This window comes from Trematomus bernacchii, unplaced genomic scaffold (assembly GCF_902827165.1).
Source record: "Trematomus bernacchii unplaced genomic scaffold, fTreBer1.1, whole genome shotgun sequence".
NCBI classification, from domain to species: domain Eukaryota; kingdom Metazoa; phylum Chordata; class Actinopteri; order Perciformes; family Nototheniidae; genus Trematomus; species Trematomus bernacchii.
In genome coordinates, this window is record NW_022987370.1 from 813,616 (window position 1) to 838,484 (window position 24,869).

The 24,869-nt window shown below is 39.7% G+C and overlaps 2 protein-coding genes across 2 annotated transcripts; one reads left to right on the forward strand and one right to left on the reverse strand.

Moving 5' to 3' along the window:
• Positions 1 to 15: 15 nt before the first annotated feature.
• On the reverse strand, positions 16 to 3,594 carry LOC117484426 (transcription factor Sox-8-like). The gene is made up of 3 exons (XM_034132892.1): positions 2,986 to 3,594; positions 1,635 to 1,861; positions 16 to 974 (listed from the first exon to the last, which is right to left on the reverse strand). The coding sequence occupies exons 1-3, from the start codon at positions 3,384 to 3,386 to the stop codon at positions 268 to 270; spliced, it is 1,335 nt and encodes a 444-aa protein (XP_033988783.1). The 5' UTR covers positions 3,387 to 3,594; the 3' UTR covers positions 16 to 267.
• A 1,018-nt stretch (positions 3,595 to 4,612) lies between these two features.
• Positions 4,613 to 24,686, forward strand: lmf1 (lipase maturation factor 1). The gene is given in 12 exon segments (XM_034132882.1): positions 4,613 to 4,834; positions 7,036 to 7,345; positions 8,061 to 8,071; positions 8,910 to 8,983; positions 8,985 to 9,059; positions 13,076 to 13,141; positions 15,039 to 15,206; positions 17,319 to 17,499; positions 20,670 to 20,823; positions 22,510 to 22,693; positions 23,422 to 23,534; positions 24,067 to 24,686. Coding segments are annotated over 12 exon segments (1,737 nt in total). The 5' UTR covers positions 4,613 to 4,623; the 3' UTR covers positions 24,257 to 24,686.
• The last annotated feature ends 183 nt before the right edge of the window (positions 24,687 to 24,869 follow it).

Below are 24,869 nucleotides of genomic sequence, written 5' to 3' on the forward strand. Positions count from 1 at the left end.
TCATTAGTGTGACTTTTTATTGGAGGTTTCAAATGTCATGCCTCAAACAGAAAAGACTCAAAACACTGAATCTTTGTCGATCATATAAAAGAAATCCTTGAAAAGAAACAAATGTAACTATGTATATTAATGCACAATACAACAGTTACTGTTATCGGCGATTCCCTTCAGAATTAAATTATAAAACCGGTCAACAAAGCAGCTACTGTTCTGTCCTGTGACGTTTTTGTCCATATCTAAAGTTTTCTGCAGGGAGTTTCCTCGTCTTCAAGGCCTGCTGAGTGTTGTGTACACCGGCTGCTCCCAGACTGATGGAGGAGGACTGTGTGGAGGTGGTGCCAAGGCCAAGCTGTTGATAAGAGGTGAAACATAAGGCCTGCGGGAGGAGTGGAAGTACGGGTACTGATACAGACCGGCTGCGGGGTATCCGGAGAAAGCACTGCTGTAGAAACCGGAGCCCTGGAGGTCACTGTAGTCAGATTGGTGGGTGTTGGAGGATGAGCCTGAACTAAAGGAGGTGTAATCAGATTGTGGAGGAGTGGAGGAACAGCTGTAGTGATCTGGACTCATCTGCTCAGTTTTTATCTGAGGTTTTGTGTCCTCGTGGAGCCTGGGGTTTTCACGACATAGTAAAGCGGATGCAGTCCCACTTTTTGGCGTCCTGGCAAGGATGTGAGGGTGGAGGCTGGGCAGGAGGAAGGTGTTGTGTCCGTGGGTGGTGCTATCTGTCGGGGTGAGGAGAGTGGAGCCGTTGGGAGGGAGGTACTGGTCGAACTCGTTGACGTCGAAGGCCTCGATGGTGCTGATGACGTCGGGGCTGAGCTCGGAGATGTCCACGATACTGAAGTCGATGTTCTGACGGCCCCCTGTGGTGGAGGTAGAGGTGTCAACAGGACGCTGACCCTCGTGTTTGTTCCCCATGTGGAGGTCAGTTTTTGGAGTAGTTGGAGGTGTTGGAGGTCCGTGAGACTGACCTGGAAAGACAAAGGATTCACCGATCAATTTACATGCTCAAGCAATAAAGGCAACTGTGGCGTAAGCGGTAAAGAAGCTTCTACCAATCAGAGAATTCCACATGTTAAAATGTCCTAGGGCAAGATACTGTACCTCAAATTGATCCCATTGACATGTGGATGTTATTGAAGTGTCTCTAAATTGAGCACCAATAGTTTTTGATAAATTCATCGAAGGAAGTCAAAAAAACACTATCAACCATCAAAGCAATAAATACAAACACTTGCAAGGAAAACAGAGAACATACATTAATTGTAGGCAGGTTTAAAGTGTGTTTGTTTTAGAAGAAGCTATAAGTTTAGCTACTTATCTCAAAATGTTTATCATCTGTTTTTGATTAGTCAATTGACACAAATTAATATGCACCTAATTTGATAATAGAGTATTTTTTTGTGCAAAAATGAGAGAAGATGCAGATTTGTATTATTATATCAAATCAAAGTGAATGCCTTTGGGTTTTGGACTGCAAAAAAAAGACTTTAAAAGACATCAGCTTTGACTTTGAGAAACTGGAATGGACATTTTTCACTGCTTTCTGACATTTTATAGACATTTTAAGAAACAGAAATGTAATTGCGACCTGCCAAGCAGCCCTAACAGATGTAAAGATGGTATCTCACCTGTTTTGTCAGTATGGTATTGATGGTACTCGTCTCCTGGTTCTGTCTTATACGGGCCCTGCTGCTGATTCTGCAGGACCAGTCCAGGTCTACCGTCCCCCTGACCCGGTTTGGTGCTCTTGCGTCTCCGAGGCTGGTACTTGTAGTCCGGATAATCTTTCTTGTGTTGCATCCTCAGCCTCTCAGCCTCTTGAACGAAGGGACGCTTCTCTGTTTCAGAGAGGAGTCTGAGGAAGAGAGGAGGAAGAGGTTGGGTTATTCAAGGGCCTTTACATTCATGTAAGCACAAAAGGTCTACAATGGTTGTCTAATTTCCAAAATACACACATTTTGAGTTTTCTTCTGTACTCTCACTGTTGTAAAAAGGTTTAAGCATTCTCTAGAATACCAGAGAGCCAGGAAATGAGAAATGAGAAGGACTGCTTATTCACATTGTGCACTATTTACTGCTCTATAATTCAACAATATTTGTATTTGTATTCCCTATCTGAGAGCTAGATACATAATGAGCTAGTATGATGCAGTTATATATTAAACTATCCAACAGCATATAAGGTAGAGAATGAGTCCCACTTTCACGAGAAAATGCTTCTTGAAATATATAACTAAAACACACAGGCTCATTAAAAGAAGGATACTGTTACATGTTATAGTTTTTCAGTGCAAACCATGTTTTTGCACTGGACATGATGCAGGACAAAACACACACTATCTGACTATTACCTTTTTTTTTAATGCATCACTTTTTGCTAGTAGGTTACTTTCCCACCAATCAGAAGAGTTGTCACTTTTTCAAAAAAGGTACAATTCTTATTTTGGATCAGATCCACTGAGGAGAGAACTGTGGTGGTCTACAGTCATAGTTGCATAGCTTGTTAACTTGTCATTAGTTAAAGTTGAGACCCTCTATTGAATCTTTACTACCCACCTCCACATGTCTAGTACTCACTTTTGTAAAACAAAGGTTCTATTGTACCAGACAGCCAGTCTGGCATTATATATCTGTAATAAACATCAGTCCTAATTTAACGATGTATTATAAGTGCAAACTATGTTTTCTTCCACATGCAGGAAAGAACAAAACCAACACACCCTCTCCCTATACTCTCTTTTGCAAGTATACTTTCTCTTCAATCTTTTTTGTATTTATTCAAAATGTCAACACATTAATAGAGATTATAATGCTTAATCACGTGAATGTACTGTTGGTTTTAAAGTCGTCAATTGGAATGAAATTCCCTGAGGAGAAACCATGGTTATGTCATGGCAACACTAACTGTGTTGTTCTTCCGACTTTGCATTCAATACTGACTTCTCATTTGTCCAACTTGAGAATAATGTTTCTACTCACCTCCACAATTTGCCCAGCGTCTTGCTGAGCTCCGCGTTGTGCAGGTGAGGATATTGATCCGCCAGCTTCCTCCTCGCGGCCTGAGCCCAAACCATGAAGGCGTTCATCGGCCGCTTCACGTGAGGCTGGCTCTTCAGCGCGCGCTCCCCCATAGGCGGTACGGGCAGCAGAGACCAGTCGTACCCCTTCAGCACCTGCGACACCGCGTCACGGATGCACGCGGGGAAGCGATCAGCCTTCACGCTGCTCTCCGGTTCGTGCGTAATTTTGCGCGCTGGCTCTGGTGCCTCTGACCCAGCTGGAGAGGTTGGAGACTCTGAATCTGATCCATGCTTGGATAAAGGGCTGTCGCTGCCTGCTGGACTGCGAGGAATATCTGTCAATGACTTCTCTTTTGTCATATTGGCGGGTAAAAAGTTGCCAAATTGTCCAATTCCAACTCTCCAAGTGCGTAAATGCGCACGGCTTAGTCGGAAGACTGTTTCACCCCGAAATCAGGTACAATTCCAATGTTCTTGTCTTGAATGATTTCTTTCTGCGTCCTCTGACAGAGCTAGGCAAAGTTTAATGAGTTTCCTTTTAGCACTTTAGCTCTTCGTACTCGTTTCTCTCCGCCCCCTCGTGTCCTATTGGCTTTGGGAAAGTTTTACAGGATCAGTTCCTCCCAGTTTGGCACGAAGCAGCCGGAGGCAGTTAATGTTGACAGACGATAGAACATTCAAATTCAAAACCAAATGTTATGAAGATTCAGATAGTAGCCTACGTCAGATGAGTTAAATATTATTTTAAAGTCAATATTATATTGGGTTTTTCTATTCCTTTGTATTTTAGGAAAGGATATCCTACTTTTATTTATGTCAATTCCCTCGATCTTATAACATTCATATTCTACTTAGCTTACTCGTTAATACAGTAATACTATTCCAATACTATAATATTAAACTAACAAAGGGTCATTCACTAATGAATGTTCTTGATATTGTAAATTACATTTTTACATTACATGACACGTTACTTGTTAGACGCTTTTATCCAAAGTGACTTACATACTCAATACTGTGGACAATCCCCACAGAAGCAATTTGGGGTGAAGTGTCTCAGGGACACAACGACATGCTGACTGCAGTGGGGTTTGAACCTGTGCTCCCCTGATCCGAAGACCAACGCACTAGGCCACTGCGCCACACGCCTCCCTAAATTCATTTATCTAATCTAAAAAACAACAACAGTAATGAGTTTATTTGAAGGACATTTTATTCAAAACGCATGAAAAAGAAGGATAGTGAGGAAAGTGCTTTAACAATATTATTAAAACAAACAAATATACACTGTATGTTTTATATAATTTACTTGTAATTATTATAACATGTAACATAATTATAATTTCCTCCTAAAATAAAAACGAATATTATTATTGTTTTCTATTTATTCTATATTTTATTGTATTCTATTGTTATTAAAATTGTGATATCTTTTTCATTATTTTCTACTTTATTTTATCCTATTATTATTATTTTTTAAATTGATTTATTATTATTTTAATACCACAAATAATATAAACAAAAAATAATAATAAAAAAAAATCCTGTTTATGCACTTCCGCGTTTGTTATATCACGTGATCGTAGAGCCCCTCAACATGGCGGCCACCGGTGACAGTTCTGGTAGTTCTGTGAGGAAGCGACATATTGAGGGCAGAAACCCGGAGCCTGAGAGGGAGGAAAGCGGGGAGAAACATGGAGAAGAACCGGGAGAAGAACCGGAGAAAGACCGGAGACCGCAGAGCCTACATCCGGGGACTTTCTGGCTCACACGTGTTGTGCTGCTGCGCTCTCTCGCCTGTATTTACTGTAAGCACATTGACATTTACTCCACTAAAACCTGTCATTGTTTACTTTAAAGGCAGATAATTAGCTTTAAATAACAGTAATGACTCAAGTTAGCTTGCAAGTCCACGTTTGACATGATAGCTCTCTTGTTTACTTTGTCTTTTTAGTGTTTTAGTGCTGAAATTGTGACTTGCTGTCGGTTTAAGCTACAAAAACATAGGATAAAACCTATTAAGTGAGTTCATTTATTAGCTCTTTGAGTTGGTGTAGCTGTCACTGCCTTTGCCCATGCTCTCCAATAACTGTCCACCATTTAATTTGTGTTAAATATCTCCTAATTTGGTTTAAATGTTTTAATAATGTAGTGGCTGTTGTCTGTCTGGCACAAGTACTATTTATTTTACCCCCTGTGTGTGTATATATAGCATAGTCGACATTCATATTCACATCCAGGCATACATTTGATTATGTTTAAAATCTATATGTATTTTTAATGGCTTATTTTTGTTGGTCTAATGGAATATGTTCCTATGCCCATGTTCTGCAATAACGGTGCACCATTATTATCCTTAAAACATATCTTATTTTGGTCTTAAACTTTAAATAACTTAGTGACACTTGTGCTGAGAAATACTTCTGTCTAGCATCAGTATTGCCAGCAGTTATTAAGGGTTACCACCAGTGATGCTAATCATTAGCTTTTGCCATTTATTTTGAGATTGTGATATCAAGCTACAGTAGTGATACCTCCATGTGAAAGTCCTGCATTACATTTTTATCTAACAAGAAAGACGTCCAGAACTGTTGGAAACTAAACATTGGTTTACTCCAAACCAACAACACCTCCTAATTTATATCATGGAATAAAAAGTAACACCTGAAAACTTGCAATACATTCACGAGACCTACGAAGATCCTGCAGCTCTATTCCAAAAGCTTTTTGAGTTATGAACTAACATTTGGAAGTTTGTGTATTCCAGCCTCTGGATTTGGATTTAATATATCATATTTAAATTCTACTTGAATGCAGTTAACCCCTTTTTAACTGTGTTATCTGTTTATGTCCTATATATATATATATATGTTGCACTGTTGGAGGAGCCTGTGACCTCAGTTCTTCATTGTCAGATCTACACAGTAGCTAATGTACAAAGTCAAAGTCAACTTACAAAAATACAATTGGACACATATGGCAAAAGCACTTGAATGATAGACACATTTCACTAGTTTTGAGTAAAATTAAGTGAACACTTGTTTTTATGGGTTTATTTCATTTAATTTCAAACCTTTATTCAACCAGGTGAATCCCATTGAGATCATCAATCTCTTTTTCAAGGGAGACCTGCTGCAAGTAGGTTCCACATGAAACAGAAAAACTTAAAGGACATCATACAGCATAGATACAGGGATTACAATTGACATACCTATCGACATGTACAGGTACCAACAGTATCCGATTGCATAGCATCTATCCGAGCTTTAAAAACATTTAGTGGAACCACATTTCTCAGTTTCCATTCTTTTTGCAGACTGTTCCAAGTTAGAGGAGCTGCGCACCTAAAAGCTATCTTCCCTAAGTGGAGTTTATATCCAATATCTGGCAGCTAAATGTGAATGTAATGACTTTAAAGAGTCATTTCCCACTTGAAGCAGTACAAATGTGCAAATTGTAGAATATAAAACAACAATAGGTTCAAGGTTCTTTATTGTCAATCTGACATAGCTACAGAGTAATTATGTTGTTGAAAATCTTATGTCACAGGCTTCTCCAACAATGCAACATAATAACAATACAGATAGCAAGAGCAATACAAAAAGAAAAATAGTTATAAAATAAAGTGAGCATGTGGAATAGTGCGGTACGAGTCTATATACAAGTTATTGGAATGATATATATTAGATATTAGATACATATTACTGAGTAGCAGATGAATGTTTTTGAAGTTGTTTCAGCAGTTCAATTGTTTAACAGTCTCACTGCCTACAATACATATGTAAAAATGGGGATATTACACCTTATTCAGTGGTATATCCTATATATACACAATCAACAGACACATTTATACATATGCACACATAAAGACATCAGCACAACAATCAATATATACAAAATAACAGTCACTTCACTTCAATATCAATAAAAGTAATTAGTAAGTAATGACAATAATAGCCTTGAATCTTGTGCCATGATTGTGCCTTTTTATCTCGCCTCTTTTCTGCAGTGGTGGCGTTCAGCGTTGCTTTCAACCAGAACAAGCAGCTGATTGGAGAGCGCGGCCTGATGCCTTGCAGGAGCTACCTGAGCAGCGTGAAGAGGTACGTGGGGGGGAAGATAGGAATGGCCGCCTTCGCCTACACCCCCTCCCTCCTCTGGCTGCTGGACTGGAGCGAGATGGACGCCAACCTGGACGCCCTCGCTGTGGCGGGGATGGCTCTGTCTGCCGTCGTCCTGGTTACCGGGACGGCCAACATGGTGATCATGGCCTCCCTGTGGGTGCTGTACCACTCTCTGGTCAGCGTGGGACAGCTGTGGTGAGTGTGAGATATACACACATACATGTATATATACATCATGTACATGTTAGGGCTGCATGGTTTAGAAAAAAACTAATTTTGATTATTTTGACTGGTTTTGCAAGTGTGATATGTAGGATTTGAGATGTTATAGGGATTTATGATTTCAAAACATTCATTTTTTTTGGATCTGTACCAAGGAAAGGATATTTGATTTAGTCTGTAGAATAGCGTTTGTACGCCTGGACTTAATGCAGCTCTACAATACTCGTTTTTAATACAATTTAAATTCATTTTGCAGCTTTAGTACACACAGTAGTGATGATCAAGTAATGATTATCTGAATTATCATAATATTTTAAATTAAAATGGACTGATTCATATTTTTTTAACTCCTTACTATGCTTAAACTGTGTGCTTTTATTCCCTTATTTTATATATTTTTTTCTAAAACTGCACTAATACAGAACAATTTCACCCAACGTGGCAGTTTCTTTCCGCTCTTTTAAGCATTTTAGTCTATTTTGCATAATTATTTTGGTTTTATTGACCGTAATTCTGCTCTCTTTAACATTGTTTCCAACTAACTAGCTAACACGCTAACTGCCTAGCATCAAAAATATAATATAAAAGGTGGCATATTCCATCTATTTATTTTAAATCCTTTAGTCTTATTTCTGCATCAATGTCTTATACTGAGGTTTCCTTTTTGTTTTCTCCTCTCTCTTTCAAGGTACTCTTTTGGTAAGTAAACACCATCTCTGTTTTTATACTGACATAAGCATTAAGATCTGAGTAAGTAGGCTTTAAAGGTGGGGTAGGTAAGTTTGAGAAACCGGCTCGAGATACACTTTTTGTTATATTCCATGGAATGCTCTTAACATCCCGATAGCAATGAATATCTGAAGGGCTTTGACAAAAAATCCATAAAAAAAATATCATCTGTGGAAGCTGTAGTACTGTAAAAAGCACGACCAATCATCTGAGCCGGCCCGGCTAAAATAACTGGATGGCCTACCTGCCTGTCAGCCTTCCATCTGTGCACAAACTTATCTCGTGCCCTCATTGGTCATGTGCGCGTTCGTGTGTGTTGGAGGAGGGGCTCTGTGAGGAAGTGGCAGATTTTCTCCGGCTGTGTATTTTCAAATTCTAGCGATCTCGAGCCGGTTTCTCCAAAAGTACCTACCCCACCTTTAAATAATCAAAACATAATTATCTGCAGTGAGCAGTATCATAGAAATATCCTGTTTAATTTGCATTTCTTAATTATATTCTAGGGTGATTATATATTTATAAAACGGACAAGTCAAATCAAGCAATCTGATTGGTTCTTAGCCGTGATATACTGAGCGTATACCACGGGTAAAATTGTAAGTTACTTTTCACAACAAGTCAGTATCCCTCCGCGTCTGAGAAAAACAGTATATAGTTGGGCTGAAAAGCTTCGCGTCGGGCCGAACCACGCCCCTTAACTGTGATATAATGGCCATATACCACGGCCTGTCGTGAGCTATTGCTTAAATATATATATGTTTTGAGTGTCTGTTGAAGCATCTTTACCAAGTCCCTCTGATGGTTTCAGGGTGGGAGAGTCAGCTGTTGGAGACGGGCTTCCTGTCGATCTTCTTGTGTCCGCTGTGGACGCTTTCCCAGGTTCCCCCCCCGCTGCCCCCCCTCCCTCATCAGCATCTGGACCTTCAGGTGGCTCATCGTCCGCATCATGCTGGGAGCTGTGAGTCGAACAATTTACATATAATACATATCAGGGTTAGCTGCATCTCCAACCACAGCAACGGGAGATTTATCACTAAAATCACCACTGCATATATACATTGCACCATGAATGCAGAAATATCAGCTTACACTATACAGAAAGTGCTTCTAATGTTTGTCCACAGGCATGTAGGTAGGTAGGTGGGTAGGTGGGTAGGTAGGTAGGTAGGTGGGTGGGTAGGTAGGTGGGTGGGTAGGTAGGTAGGTGGGTGGGTAAGTAGGTAGGTGGGTGGGTGGGTAAGTAGGTGGGTAGGTGGGTAGGTGGGTGGGTAGGTAGGTAGGTAGGTAGGTGGGTAGGTGGGCGGGCATTTGTATATGTATTTTTCTGGAAAACCCAAATGCCAGTAAATATGTGTCCCAAAAAACTCTTTAAATGGAACTAAAACATAGTGGAATCACTTTACCTTTAAGTAACAAAATCCCGTTGATAAGCCACTTTCAAAATGTTATTTCTTACACAATTAGTTGCCTTTTATTGTGAAAAAAAACCTTAATTTCTTTGGTTTTCTGCTTAAATTAAAAGCTTCGTATTTGAAGGGCTGGCAGTCACTTTACGGTACGTCCACACGGCAGCGTCGCGTGCTTCAACGGAGACGCTTCCCATTCACTTTGAATGGTCACGCTTTGCTGAACTGCATTGATGTTCCGTCGCGTCGCTTTGCCTCCGTCGCTCGCTTCGAAAGTTGAGCAACTTTTCAAGCGTCGACGAAAGCGCCAGCCAATCAAATCATATGCCAGTACAAGCTCTAGCCAATCAAACCGTGTGCTTGTGTGTCCGGGGCGGGAGGTTAATGTGATTGGTTGTTGGTCCACGCCAGACACGCCCACCGGCAAGCTTCAACGCGACGCTGCCGTGTGGACGTTACGTTACAGATAATACATATCAGGGTTAGCTGCATATCCAACTAAAGAAACAGGAGATTTAACACTAAATTCACAACAGCACCATTGTAGGCTTTTGTATATGTATTGTGCTGGAAAAACCAAATGACAATACATATTTTCGTCCCAAAAAACTCAAGTAAAGAAATGTTGAATCCAGTTAATAAGCCACTCTTAACATTGTATTTGTTTACAGTATCGTGGACAGTCCCCATTGATCAACTGTCACACAGAACAGTAAATGGGGCAGCTTTAGCCAACATTGCTCATTTCCAGCTGTTGTCCCCGGCCAGACAGCATTAGTTATAAAGAAAGGATGAAAGACAAGTAGATAGAGGTGAAAGGATAAATGAGAACGATAAACAACACGCGTTACTACATACATGTCACATATAACACGTCACAATCACATAACAGAAACAAGGGGAAACGTCCATGATCCCAACATGTAACACACGTCATATCCAACACAGACTAGTGTGTGTAGGTGTAGTTCTGCGTGAACCATTTGTTAAACAATGAGTTGCTTTTATTGTGAAGAAACTCTTAATTTCTTCGGTGTACTGCTTAAGTTTACAAGCTACGTATTTGAAGGGCTGGCATGCAGATGTGTGTATTGGATTACACAGTTCTCTGCTGGCAGGTACAAAGTAGTAAAAACGTCCTTAATTTGGAAATGCTATGCTAGGTGTGGAGCATTGGGCGTTAACTGGGATTACTGTGAGTGTGAGAATGTGTTTTTGTGAGATCAGATTGGTTTACCTGTTGCTAAGGATTGTGGGATAAAGTGTTGCTGGCATGCTGACTGGTGCAGGATGTTCAACTGGAAGAAAGTGCAGAAATCTGAGGTCACTTTCTAGTCTAGTCTGAGGTGTGGTCTTCTAGAAAAATAAAATGTTCCTCTCTTCAACCTCAAATGAACTGTCTTTATTTTGGGATCTAATTTGGTCAAATGTCTTATGTGTTTGATACTTATTTTGTATCCATGTATTGCAATTAAATCCCTGCAAAATCTGTAATATTGGGTTCATTGATACCACTGAATTAAACCAGAGTAATTCAGCTACTTAAAGTAACATGAATAAACATAAATATCTGCAAACATTTGAAAATCCAATCCTGGGCTAAATATCTGACTTCCTAACGGCTAAATGCGTCACTACGCCCATCAGACTGGCACTTCTTCTTGCTGATAAACGTCTTTCTAATTCGTCTTAAAATACAGATAAGTGCTGCAAGTTACAAAACCAAAACAGTGAGCCCAAAAAAACCGATAAAACGCTTTGGAGTCGGGCGTTAAATCGCTGTGGGTTTCTCAGTTTGTGCTGCTATGAATTATCTTTGAATCCTGCCTGCATAAGTTAGAATATACTGTATATCCTAAGAGGTTGTTTTCTTTAGGAGGAGGGAGTTGTGTAAGTGACCATCACAATTTCCCATAGACTAGAGACCAGCTATGTTTCTAAAAAAACACTAAAACGCATTGGAGTCGGGCGTTCATTTTGTCTCTCTACGTTTCTGAGAACTGTTCAGAATCAGAATCAAGATAACTTGTCTTTATTTACATGGAAGAAAAATATATGTATTTACATTCTGCACGATGTGTGTGTTTATGTCAGAGGTGTGTACATCAACCAGTAATTGCTCACAATTACTGGTTGATGTACACATTCTGGAAAATAAATCTAAATTCTGAAAAAAATATGAAAAATTCAGTAGAAAGTCAAGTCTTGAGGAAAAAAATAACGATTCTAAGAAATTCTGAAAGAAAAGTTGAATTGAGAAAAAGGCCAAATTATGAGAAAAAAGTCGAATTATAAGAAAAAAATCTAAAAAAGTCAAATCTTGAGAAAAAAATACCAAATGAGAAAAAAGTAAAAGTTCTGAAAAAATATGAATCGAGAAAAAATTCTAATTCTGAGAAAAATTCAAAATTCAGAGAAAAAGTCAATATTTCGAGAAAATTCAATTTTTTTTGTTGAAAAATGTCTATTTCTGAGAAAATTCAGTAAAAAGTAAAGTCTTGAGGAAAAAAAGTGGAAATTCTGAAAAAATGTTGAATTGAGAAAAAGACCAAATTATGAGAAAAAAGGAAAATTATAAGAAAAATCTGAAAAAGTCAAATCTTGAGAGAAAAATATCAAATTCTGAGAATGAAATAAAAATTCTGTTCACTCTAATCCTACCTGTGTTATCTTGTCTCCTGCAGGTAGTTCTGTCGGTCGTTAATTCTGTCTCTTTACGTTTCTGAGAACTGTTCAGAATCAAGATAACTTGTCTTTATTTACATGGAAGACAAATCTATGTATTTACATTCTGCCCAAAGTGTGTGTACATCAGCCAGTAATTGCTGACATTTAGGATCTCATGACTAAATTGGATTATCAGCACATTAACCAGCATCCAATCAGAGCGAAATGTCCTGGTTTTTCTAAATCTGGTTTAGAGACGTTAGCGGAGAATTTATTCTGCATTCCTGTGTCGGGCTGATGTGTCAATATTGACCGTCTCGTGTCCTGGAGAGAGAGAGACGTATTTACTCTAATTTGGTGTAAAACAGCCTTGGAGTGGAGGAGACATTTCTCTCAGTGTCTCCCAACGAAGTGTTAGTATATCAAGGGTTTTTTACCTGCGTCATCTGCCCTCATTAGCCTCTTATCTGTGCAATTTAGCAATAATATCCTTAACAATTCAAATGCACCACTGAATTAGTTCTAATATACCAATTTTTACATATTTATTGTTTAATATTCTACAAATGTGCACATTTTTACTGCTTCAAGCGGGAAATGACTCTTTAAAGCCATTACATTGACATTTAGCTGCCAGATGTGTGTTCACTTTTCCTTTCACTCAAAAGTGCTTTTGCCATAATACTGTATGTGCAATAATGTTTGCACCTGGAGAAGGGTACATCCTTATCACATGTATTCCCTTTGGGTCTCTCCTGCTAAATATGGGATTTAAATTATGTCTTTTGCTAATCTGATTATCTAATGGACTGTTGATGGTTGCTTATTTGACCCGATTAGCCAAAAGCATCTCATGCATCATGAAGCTTTAACATATGTGTATGTTCTCTGTCTTTTTCAGGGTCTCATTAAGATCAGAGGCGACAAATGCTGGAGAGACCTCACCTGCATGGACTACCACTACGAGGTGTGTGTGTGTGTGTGTGTGTGTGTGTGTGTGTGTGTGTGTGTGTGTGTGTGTGTGTGTGTGTGTGTGTGTGTGTGTGTGTGTGTGTGTGTGTGTGTGTGTGTGTGTGTGTGTGTGTGTGTGTGTGTGTGTGTGTGTGTGTGTGTGTGTGTGTGTGTGTGTGTGTGTGTGTGTGTGTGTGTGTGTGTGTGTGTGTGTGTGTGTGTGTGTGTGTGTGTGTGTGTGTGTGTGTGTGTGTGTGTGTGTGTGTGTGTGTGTGTGTGTGTGTGTGTGTGTGTGTGTGTGTGTGTGTGTGTGTGTGTGTGTGTGTGTGTGTGTGTGTGTGTGTGTGTGTGTGTGTGTGTGTGTGTGTGGTGTGTGTGTGTGTGTGTGTGTGTGTGTGTGTGTGTGTGTGTGTGTGTGTGTGTGTGTGTGTGTGTGTGTGTGTGTGTGTGTGTGTGTGTGTGTGTGTGTGTGGCTCGTGGGTGGGCGGTACATGCTAGTGTGTTACCCCTGACAACGTACATGCAGCAGACCCCTTGCTCCGAAACTAATTTGATTTCACTGACCGATGATAATCTTTGCTCTATTTTCTGTCTTTGTTGAGACACATTTTTTCAGTTTTCCTACCAATGATTTTAAAATTCAGGCTTTCCTATGAGAAGCGTTACGACACATGAGGGTTGCAGACTCTTTTTGATTGCGTAATCATCACATTTTTCTTCAAAACAAGGCCTCTGTTAAGTCTGACTAACTGTCCAGAACCAAAGAGATATTCAATGTGTGATGAAATGCATCAGGGGGAATCAGAAATCCTTATATATCTGAGAAGAAGAATTAGTAAACACCACAAAGCAAGGAGCCCCAACCAAACTATCAAACTACGAGTTAAGATTGCACTAGTTGCATTGCCGTCTTATTGGGAAATGTCCTTGTAGCCATTGTTACATTTTCTAAAAACCCAAAGTCCTGTTTTCTATAACGAGATAAGATCCAGATAAACCCGAGCGTTGACCCCTGAATATAAATATATATATTTATTAACCTTCTCTGACACACTGCTCTCTTTCAAGCTGCAGAGAAACGTAGGTGTGTTTCGGCATATTTGGGTTTTGCGTGCGTGTGTGTGTGTGTGTGTGTGTGTGTGTGTGTGGTTGTCTGAGGTCGCAGGCTCGTTGCCTTTACATTTCCAGTGGTGTTTTTGGTAAGCTGCAGGTAAAATATCCCACAATTTGTTCCACAAAAACAATAAGAGCACAGACTGGTGTGTCCGTGTCTTGTTTTCTTTTCCCTTCCACCTATTTCTGTACCGTATTTATTTTTCACCACCTCGCCTATTTGCATGTTTAGTTTTCTACACGGTTCGCATGCAACCACCTCTCACACACACTCAATTATACACACACTGCTCAGCTCTGTCTGTGTGTAGGTGGGGTTGCCTTCATTTAAATAAAGTTCCACTCTTATTTAGACATGGAAATCTTTCCCCTGATGTGTAACGGCATCATTTCGTCTCCATCTCAGGCTCAGACAAACATTTTGAACAGGGGGAAGCATTGAAAACATGCATTTTAAACACTAGAAGACGTCTATTTTGGTAATATTGTTTTATTAATTAACTTCTATACTTGGACCCTTTTAAAATGCAAGCTAATATTTTTAGATATGGTATAAATAAAACAAGAAAAACATGCTTCATCGTATGCCCTAAATCCGAAAGCAGTTTTCTATACGTTTAATAATAAAACTAAAAACCCATCTGAAATTACTTTAAAAAAAAAAAAAAAAAAACGCCCCTAATTTAATTTCAGAAAATAATTAATTAATTTAAATACAATTTTTAATAAAGTAAAATGTATGTAAATAATAATGATATTAAGGGGGATAATAACTTAATATCCTTTGTCTTCCCCTTCAGACCCAGCCGGTCCCTAATCCCATGTCTTACTACATGCACTTTTCTCCGTGGTGGTTTCATCGCTTCGAGACGATTTCCAACCATCTCGTGGAGCTCGTGTTCCCGTTCTTCACCTTCCTCGGCCGGAGGATGTGCGCCGTCAACGGAGCCGTCCAGGTCCTGTTCCAGGTAACTAAACATATACAGGAGAGAGACTATATTAACTGAGGCAAACGGTTTGAGATGAACAAGAAAGAAATAACTTGGATACTTGAGGAAAAACTCTGAGTTCTGAGAAAAAAAAAATCACATTTTGAAAAAAATCAGAGAAAAAGTCACAATTCTGAGAAAATAAATCTAATCTTGAGAAAAGAGTGAAATTCAAAAATTGCAAATTCAGAAGAAAATTCTATTTCGAGATAAAAGTCAAAATATTGAAAGAATGGGAAAATTCTGTGAAAATGTTTTAATTCTGAGAAAATAGTCAACATTCTGAGAAAAATTGCAAATTCTGAGAAAATGGCAAAAAAACTCAAATCTTGAGGGAAACAAATAAAAATTCTGAAAAAATAGTTGAATCGAGATAAAGGTACAATTCAAAGGAAAAAGTCAAAATTCTAAGAAAAAAAATGAGTTGAGAAAAAAAGTCAAATTGCAAAATTCAGTAAAAAGTTAAATCTTAAAGTGGACCTATCATGCTATATTTGAATAATATAGTGTAGGACCATACCTATATAAGGCATATTTATACTTTTTTTTTTTCAAAATACCAAACAGATCATGCATTTTAGCCATGCCTCATTTTGCTCAATTTGAAAAAATGTTGCTCTGTTTTTGCAAGGGCTGATTCAGTGAGAACAGCACCATCTACAGGCCTGGCATATGTACTACAGCGTCTCCAGCGCTTTCGAACGGCAATGGCCGTGGCTGTCTCCTCCTGATTGGTGGAGTTGGCCCAATAGCCGTAGCGCCACCGTCCTGACGTCAGGACAGTGTTCAAATCTGGATCAGTTTTGATCAGATCCGTTGCAGCCCCTTTTTTAGAGATTTGGGTATGGAGGAAAATAGAGAGGGTTGTGTTTTCTGACACTTGGTGAGTTCCCTGGAACACCGTGGACACATATTCATGTATAAAAGACGTACAAAAATGCATTTTGCATGATAGGTCCCCTTTAAGAAAAAGTCAAATTCTGAAAAAAAAGAAGAATTGAAAAAATGAACAATTCTGAGACACATTTTGGGAAAAATGGCAAAAAGTGAAATTCGGAGAAAAATGTCAAACTTCTGAGATTAAACATGTTGGTTAACCTCTTTAAAATACCTCATTACACTAAAGCAATATAATGCATCCACCAGTTGTTTTATTTAAATTCTACCTTTTGTTATCCTGTCTCCTGTGCTGTAGTTCTGATCACCAGCGGGAACTAAAGTAATATAATGCATCCACCAGTGTTTACTCTAATCCTTTGTTATCCTGTCTCCTATGAGGCGGTACTGATCACCAGCGGGAACTAAGTAAGGGATAATGTGCAGCGACGCGGTCATTATGAGGAAAAGAACACCGACAGGCTGACGAGAAGCGGAGGGATCTAGATCTGCATGAAGGGTGTTCTTCACAATGACCGCTTCGCTGCACATTATCCCGCTTATTACACGGCCACATTCTCAACAAAGTAACGATATGACTCCCAATATTAATTGAAATGCTTTTATAGATTTAGAAAACGTTTTTATTGATTTAAAAATAGTACGCTATTATTTATTTAAAATGACATGCATCCGCTAAGAAAAATAGTCCGTTGTTACCGTTTGAACTAACGTAGCAACGGCAGGAACTGCTTCGATAGCGTTTTTGAGGAGCTTTTTGATTACTGATTTGAAAACATCGTTGCTTGCTTTAAAAGTAGCACAATTCATTATGTCAAACCTTGGAAAGTATCTAGATATCCCTGCCCTAATGCCAAAGTAACTGCACACTGAATATGTTTTGCCGTTTGATGTCTGGACCGTTGCGTACAAAGGAGGGTTTCTGCCCCGTTACTTCTCCGCTGTTTTTCTTGTCCCAGTTTGAAAATCAAACTGTATACAATTAAATCGACCGAACTTCTTTGTGTAGATGTGAGCGTCCTTAACAACGGTCAATACATCCTTGACAGCGGTCTGTCTGTTCTGGATTAACAATGTGTCACGTGTTCTGAATTGACCAATCAGAATCGAGTATTCAACTAAACCATGTAATAAAGTAATATAATGCATCCACCAGTGTTTACTCTAATCCTTTGTTATCCTGTCTCCTATGAGGCGGTACTGATCACCAGCGGGAACCTCAGCTTCCTGAACTGGCTCACCATTGTTCCCAGTTTGGCCTGTTTCGATGACGCAGCGCTGGGTTTCCTGTTTAGCTCTAAATCTGGAGCCAAGAAGGCGGTGCTGGAGATTCAGAAGGAGGAAGCAGCTGGAAGAACACCTAAACCCAGCAAAGGTACTCACAAAACACAAACAAAGCCTTAAAGTACAGAAACAACTCCTTATAAACGGCATGTAAGTCCTAACTTTATCAGTCAAATTCTGAGATAAAAGTCAAATTCTGAAAACAATAAAAAATGATAAGAAAAAAAATCAAAATTCAGTTGAAAGAAAATCAAAATTCTGAGAAAAACGTCACAATGAGAAATAAATTGAATTCTCTAACTTTTTCCTAGATGTTTATGCTTTTATTTTAAACGCAGCCCTTAGGCATTTCGGGTATTTATTGGTAGACAAGTGAAGGAGATTGGGGCACTTTATTACCAGGGAAAGACGTAACATGAAGGCCATTGTTCTTTGTATTGTTTTCTGCACAAAATATAATCTTGCAGGGACCCAAATCCTACATCTTGCTACTTTTTAAGGCTAGTTTGTATCTGAAAACCAAGGCTACTGCACTTCACACGCTGATGATTCTTCACATCAACTTTCAGTAACAATCTCTAAAGGCCCGGACACACCAAACTGACACCAAATAACTCACACAGACGGACCCCCGACTGTTGTGTCGCCTCACGTCTCCTGCGTCTTGGCCATGTGTCGCACTGGAACACACCGCAAAGACTTCAGCCGACGGCCAAGTAGCACGTACGCACTGCACATGCGTGAGTGGCAATAACTCTCCTTACCAGCAGGCGGCGGTAGTGTGTATTCGTCATTCAAAAGAGGCAACAACCGGAAGACAGACTGCGTAATACACCGAGAGAAGAAGAACAGACTGCGTGATATAAACAAACAACAAATAGCGTGTGCGTTCCATTTTCACTCGACAGCGAGAAGCTCATGGGGCTTTCCCCAACCTGTGTCTTAATAGTTTGTTTGGGTCCCTCACTTCCGTTTCGCTTCTCATGCACTGATTCGCTAAGCTGAACAGCCAATCAGAGTGATTTCTTTTGCCGACAGCCTTTGGCCGACTGCCCATCGGTGGGTTTTCGGCCGAAAAGGTGTCGGCACGGCTGAAAAGACACGACGGTGCGGGACACACCAATCTGAGTAGGGCGTGTCGACGCCCACCGATGGCCAAAATCGACTTGGTGTGTCCGGGCCTTAACTGACACAGACCATCATTTGGTCTTTCTCCCATTTAAAGGAAATCTTTAGCGAATAACTTTTATCATCATTCAGGAACGTAAAGACAAGACCCTTTTTATTCCTAGGGCCCCAGATTCACCAAAAATGAGTCACAATGAGTCATGGCCATATATTCTCTCTATGCTATGGGGGCAAAATAAGACATATTCTCACACGGTTTCTCTCTAAAGCTTGGTGTTTCATTGTAGAATTAAACTTTAATACCCTCAATGGGTCCAGACACTTGTGTAGACTAACAGTTGACGCTTACAAGAGGAAAGGAATTATGGGAAAATAGAGGGATTAGCGCTCAGACAGCTGAGAGGCTGGGAAAACTATGACATACGGTTTATTGGAATTTAATGTGATGTGGGTTACATATTTTACACACTGCTTAAAAAGTGGTAAAGCAACAGTGGTCCTCTAATTGGTCTCGTTGGACCCATTAGTGTCTTTGCTTTGTCGTAAGATGTTGGATATAAAATACACTTCCACCTGCCGTGTGTTTTTAATCATTTCCACAGACCCAGAAAGTCCCTTAGTGTTGGATTATGTTGATGAGTTTAACAGGCAGGTCGAAACTAATGATCTAACATGTTAAACCTCTAACTCTGAGGAAGTGTTGAAGTCATCACACACACACACACGCACACACATACACATACACACATACACATACACACACATACACATACACATACACATACACACACAAATACACGCACACACACACACAAATGCGCACACACGCACACACACACACACACACGCACACACACACATACAAATACACAGATACACACGCACACATACACATACACACACACACACACACACACACAAATACACGCACACGCACACACAAATGCGCACACGCACACGCACACACACACACACACACACATACAAATACACAGATACACACGCACACATACACACAAATACACGCACACACACATACAGACACACACGCACACGCACACACACACAAATATACACACACACACACACATACATATACCAATACACAGATGCACACACACACACACACACAAATACGCACACGCACACACACACACACACACGCACACACGCACACAAATATACACACACACACACGCACACACACACACAAATATACACACACACACACACGCACACACACACACAAATATACACACACACACAGATACACACGCACACATACGCACATTCACACACACACATACATACACACATACACAGACATACACACACACGCACATACACACATTCACACACACACATACATACACACATACACAGACACACACACACACACACACACACACACACACACACACACGGCTAATAGCACTAATTCTGTACCAGGAAATGTCGTCTTTTCTGACTGCTAAATCCCTCTGGAGCTAATAAAAATACATCTTGATATTTTATTTAATGACAGTTTTCCACCGGGTCACTTAGTCTCATTTTGAAGTCCATAAATGGAGACGTGAGATGCAATATTTCTCTAAAAGTCAACAAAATGATACACATGTAGGAGCATTGAGGGAGAATTGACATGCATTGCTTTATGAACTTTTATAAAATGAGTCTAGTTGAGTTGGTGACGTTTAATAAGTCCATGTTTCCATAACTGTGCTGCTAATAATAATCATAATACATTTAATTTATATATAGCCCTTTTCTAGGTAGTCTAAATGACTTTTCCACTCTTTGTTTGCATATTAACTTTTAAACTGCAAACCATCATCAATATCCTATTAGTACTAATACACCAACGTCTTGTGTTTATTTAATATTTTTATTTTACCTTTTATTTTACATTTCTACCTTAGTTTCTTCATTTTATCTAGATATATAATTATTTTATTTCATCTTTTATTGAAAACTCATACTTTAACTTCTTATGTTTATACAAATAGCTTTATTTTATTTTATTTCATGTCTTTATTGCTGCTTCTGACTTATAATAAGTATGTATTTTATTCTCAATGGAGCAACTCAATTTCCCCCAGGATAAAAAACACTGACTCTGATATTGTTTCACAGGGATGTTTATTCGTCGCGTGGTGAACGTCTCTCTGGCCATTCTGATTGGCTACCTGAGCGTTCCCGTGGTGATGAACCTGTTCAGTTCCAAGCAGGTGATGAACACCTCCTTCGACCCGCTGCGAATCGTCAACACCTACGGGGCCTTCGGCAGGTACGGGACACAACTGATCTGAAAACAGCTTGAATCACACCTACCTGTCTACATTTTAAAATGAATTTAAAATGCTCTTAAAGGCAAGTTTATTTATAGAACACCTTTTAAACACAAGGCAATTCAAAGTGCTTTACAAAAATCAAAGACATTAAGAAAATGGCATTTAAAAACAGTCATTAACGTAAAAAAAATGCTTGAATAAAAGTTACAGTGCAGTGGGAGATATGAATAGTTCAATGAAAAGTGCTTTAGTGCTAGTGCTTAAAGGGACCCCATAATAGCGTCAATACATATGTGTTCTCTTACCTGTTGTGCTATTCATCAATCCACTGTAACCCCTCCATAATAAAGGTGAAATATATATTTTTTCTTTGTAAAACGTGATGATATATTGGAGGGTTTTCTGTGTAGCAGAAAGGGACTCTTCGATGCTACCTTTGTTTGTCTTAAAATCAAAAAAAATTCCCAGTTCATTTTCAACATATGTGCCTCGAAAAGCGTCTGTAATCTCAAATCTTGTACCATATCCAGGATTTGTATACATCGACCCTGTAGCTTATTAAGATATACCCTATTGACCCTGATTATAAGACGACCCTGATTATAAGACGACCCCTCTTTTTCAAGACTCATTTTTGGATTTTGGAGCTTTTATCCAAAGCGACTTGCATACATTCAGTACTGTGGACAATCCCCACGGGAGCAATTTGGGGTGAAGTGTCTCAGGGACACAACGACATGCTGACTGCAGTGGGACTAGAACTTGCTATCCCCTGATTTGAAGTCCAGCACACTATCTACTGAGCCACAGTCTTCAAATTCATCACATCACAGACGTCTTCTCATTCAGCTGCGTCTTCTGCATCGCTGGGCTTCCCCCGTCTCCTCCCACAACACGTTTGTTGATCACCATTATCTTCAAATTGGCATCGTAGATTTGCCTCTCTTGTTTATTAACTTGCCTACTTTTGAGCCACTTTGTTCGAGTTGGTCGCTGTGTCTCTCCACCTCTATCTCCGTACTTTAAGACGGTGTCTCGCTTGGGGAAACACTCGTTTGGCGCGATCTGTTGTCACTGTGTAATTGGTTTATTCCCATTTCGCCCCTTTCCCATTTCGCCCCCTGTCCCATGCAGCCCCAACAACAGCCTCTGATTCGTCAACAGACTTCATGCAATGCTTCATGGGATGCATCATTAGATCTATAAACTCTAACCCTAACCCTAGGATCCACGACCAAGCAAAACAAGTATCATTTCTTATGTGACCTAATGTAAAAAAGGGGCGAATTGGGAAGGGGCGAAATGGAGAAGGGGCTAGATGGGAAAGGGGCGAAATGAGAAAGTGGCAAGGGGCGAATTGGGAAGGGGCGAATTGGGAAGGGGCGAAATGGAGAAGGGGCGAAATGGTAATAATTTAGGGCCGAATTGGGAAGGGGCGAAACGGGAAGACAACTGTGTAATTACATCAAACAGTCTAGACCCCGAATATATGACGACCCCTCTTTTTCCGATTTGTTTCCGTCTTATATTCGGGTCAATACGGTATATGTATATATATATATATATATATATATATATATATATATATATATATATATATATATATATATATATATATATATATATATATATATATATATATATATATATATAATTATGAATTCCTCACCCTCTCTGTGCAGCATCACTAAGGAGCGTACGGAGGTGATCTTCCAGGGGACTCTGAGTGGGGACCCTAAGGACCCCGAGGCTCTGTGGGAGGAGTATCAGTTCCTGTGTAAACCTGGAGACGTTCAGAGGAGACCCTGCTTCATCTCCCCGTATCATTACAGACTGGACTGGCTCATGTGGTTCGCTGCCTTCCAGGTGAGACACTGAACACAACATGGAGACATTATAACTCCTACTACATAGTTAAAGTTATTTTTGTTAATTCTATTCCATTTTTGTATACGTTCTATGTTGTAATTCTATCATGTTTTTTTACACTTTGAGTCATTTCTGTTCATCTGTAGAGACTAAAGCCCCCTGAGGCATGTGGGGATTTTGTGATATTGATTTATATAGATAAGGGATTTTGCTGTAAACACTCATTTTGTGTCATTCGTGCCAAAAGATAACATTTAGTATGATAAGGATAATTTATTTTTCTAACAGTAAAAAAAAGTTAAAAAAAAAAATCAACCCTTTTATTGTCAGTCAAAAGCATTTTTTCCTAAAACATATTTTAAATAAATTGATAACACTTTTCCCATGCGTAACTTCAATATTATAAAACAACTTGGGTTAATCGATATATTTAAGATGTAATGTTTTCATTCCAAGAGCATCCTGTCCTCTCTGATGATATGAAATATACTAGGCAACAAATAGAGACATTAAAAATGGCTAATGAATTCCCTCTTCCCAGTTTAATTGGTTTATCACCAGAAACGACATTATTTTTAGGGTTTGTTTGCCAAAAACGAGTTGTGAGTCTCTGCAGTTACTGTGTATAGCCACTAGGGGGCAGTAGTTTCATGTCAAATACTTCTGGTCAGTCTCTATTATTATTTTCTCACTTTCTAACCCCCTGTCTCCATGTCTCCTCTCAGACGTACGAGCAGAGTGAGTGGGTGATCCACATCGCCGGGCGTCTGCTCTCCAACGACAGCTCGGTTCTCTCTCTGATCGACTACAACCCCTTCCAGGGCCGAGAAACCCCCAGGTAAACAAACAGTCACAACAACAATTTTACATTACAAACATTTGTCTGTCTCTCATGGGAAAACGGGGACGCATATTTAGTAGGGGTGGGGGAAATAATTGATACATCATAGTATCGGGATACTTTGAGTGACGATATTGTATATTTTATTATATAAACTATTCTTAATAGCAAATCCAAATGAAAGTTTTTGTTAACAATTGCTTTTTCAATGCACGATATGGTGCTGAGCTTTTTCTTGTGCAGTCATGGCCATGGGTAAAGTCAGTGGGATTAGCAGGAAGTTAAACAACGATGGGAGTAAGCAGAGAAAGATATCAGAAATGTTTCAATCGTATCGCAATACTTAGCATATCGTAGAATCGCAATACCATCGTATCGTGGCTTAAGTATCGCGATAGTATCGTATCGGTGATTCCCACCCCTAATATTTATGTATAAAAGACATCGAAAAGTGCATTTTGCATAACAGGACACCTTTTTAAAGCATCGTTCCTCGTCCCCCCCCCCCCCCCCCCCCCCCCCCTCTCAGGTGGGTTCGGGGCGAGCACTTCAGGTACCGGTTCACTCCTCCGGGCAGCAGCAGCGCGGCCGAGGGGAAATGGTGGCTGAGGAAAAGGATCGGAGCTTATTTCCCCGCCGTGGACCTGGAGGGGCTGCGGGGATACTTCCAGTCCAGGAGCTGGCCCCACCCTCACATAAAACCTGGCAGCAGGACATGACCTCTGACCCCTCCAGGAACAAGAGCAGAGACTTCACCTCACACCTGGCAGGAGGACATGACCCCTGACACCTGGCAGGAGGACATGACTTCTGACCCCCAGAAACAAGAGCAGAGACTTCAGGGTGGAGGTTAAAGGTCACAGTCAGTGAGAGGGACCAAAACTGGATCATATGGCAATATTTCATGAAGAACAGCTTGATAATATATACAATCAAACATCCTGAGAAGTATTTTCTGTTTGTATTTACTGCCTTTTGACTGCCGACATGCAACTTTGAAACTGCTTCAATTAATTGTGTTTAATTTGTTATGTTTTTGCATGTGTTTTTGGATGGGGCTTTTGTCACCCAGCATTTTACTCTCTACAAATTTAATATAAAACAATAAAATCACATGTGTTACAAAATAAAATACAAGAAAATGTGTTTTAGATGTTTGTTCCTTGATCGCTTATCATCATTAACATCACCATGTTGTCGTGAAAGATTACGATAGCTGGATACAAGCTTGTAATAATGATGGTTTTCTGGTGAGAGTTGTAGTTACTCAAAGTGGCCACTAGATGGCGGAGTTCTCCAGGTAATTCATGCTATCTGTTCATTAAATTAGAT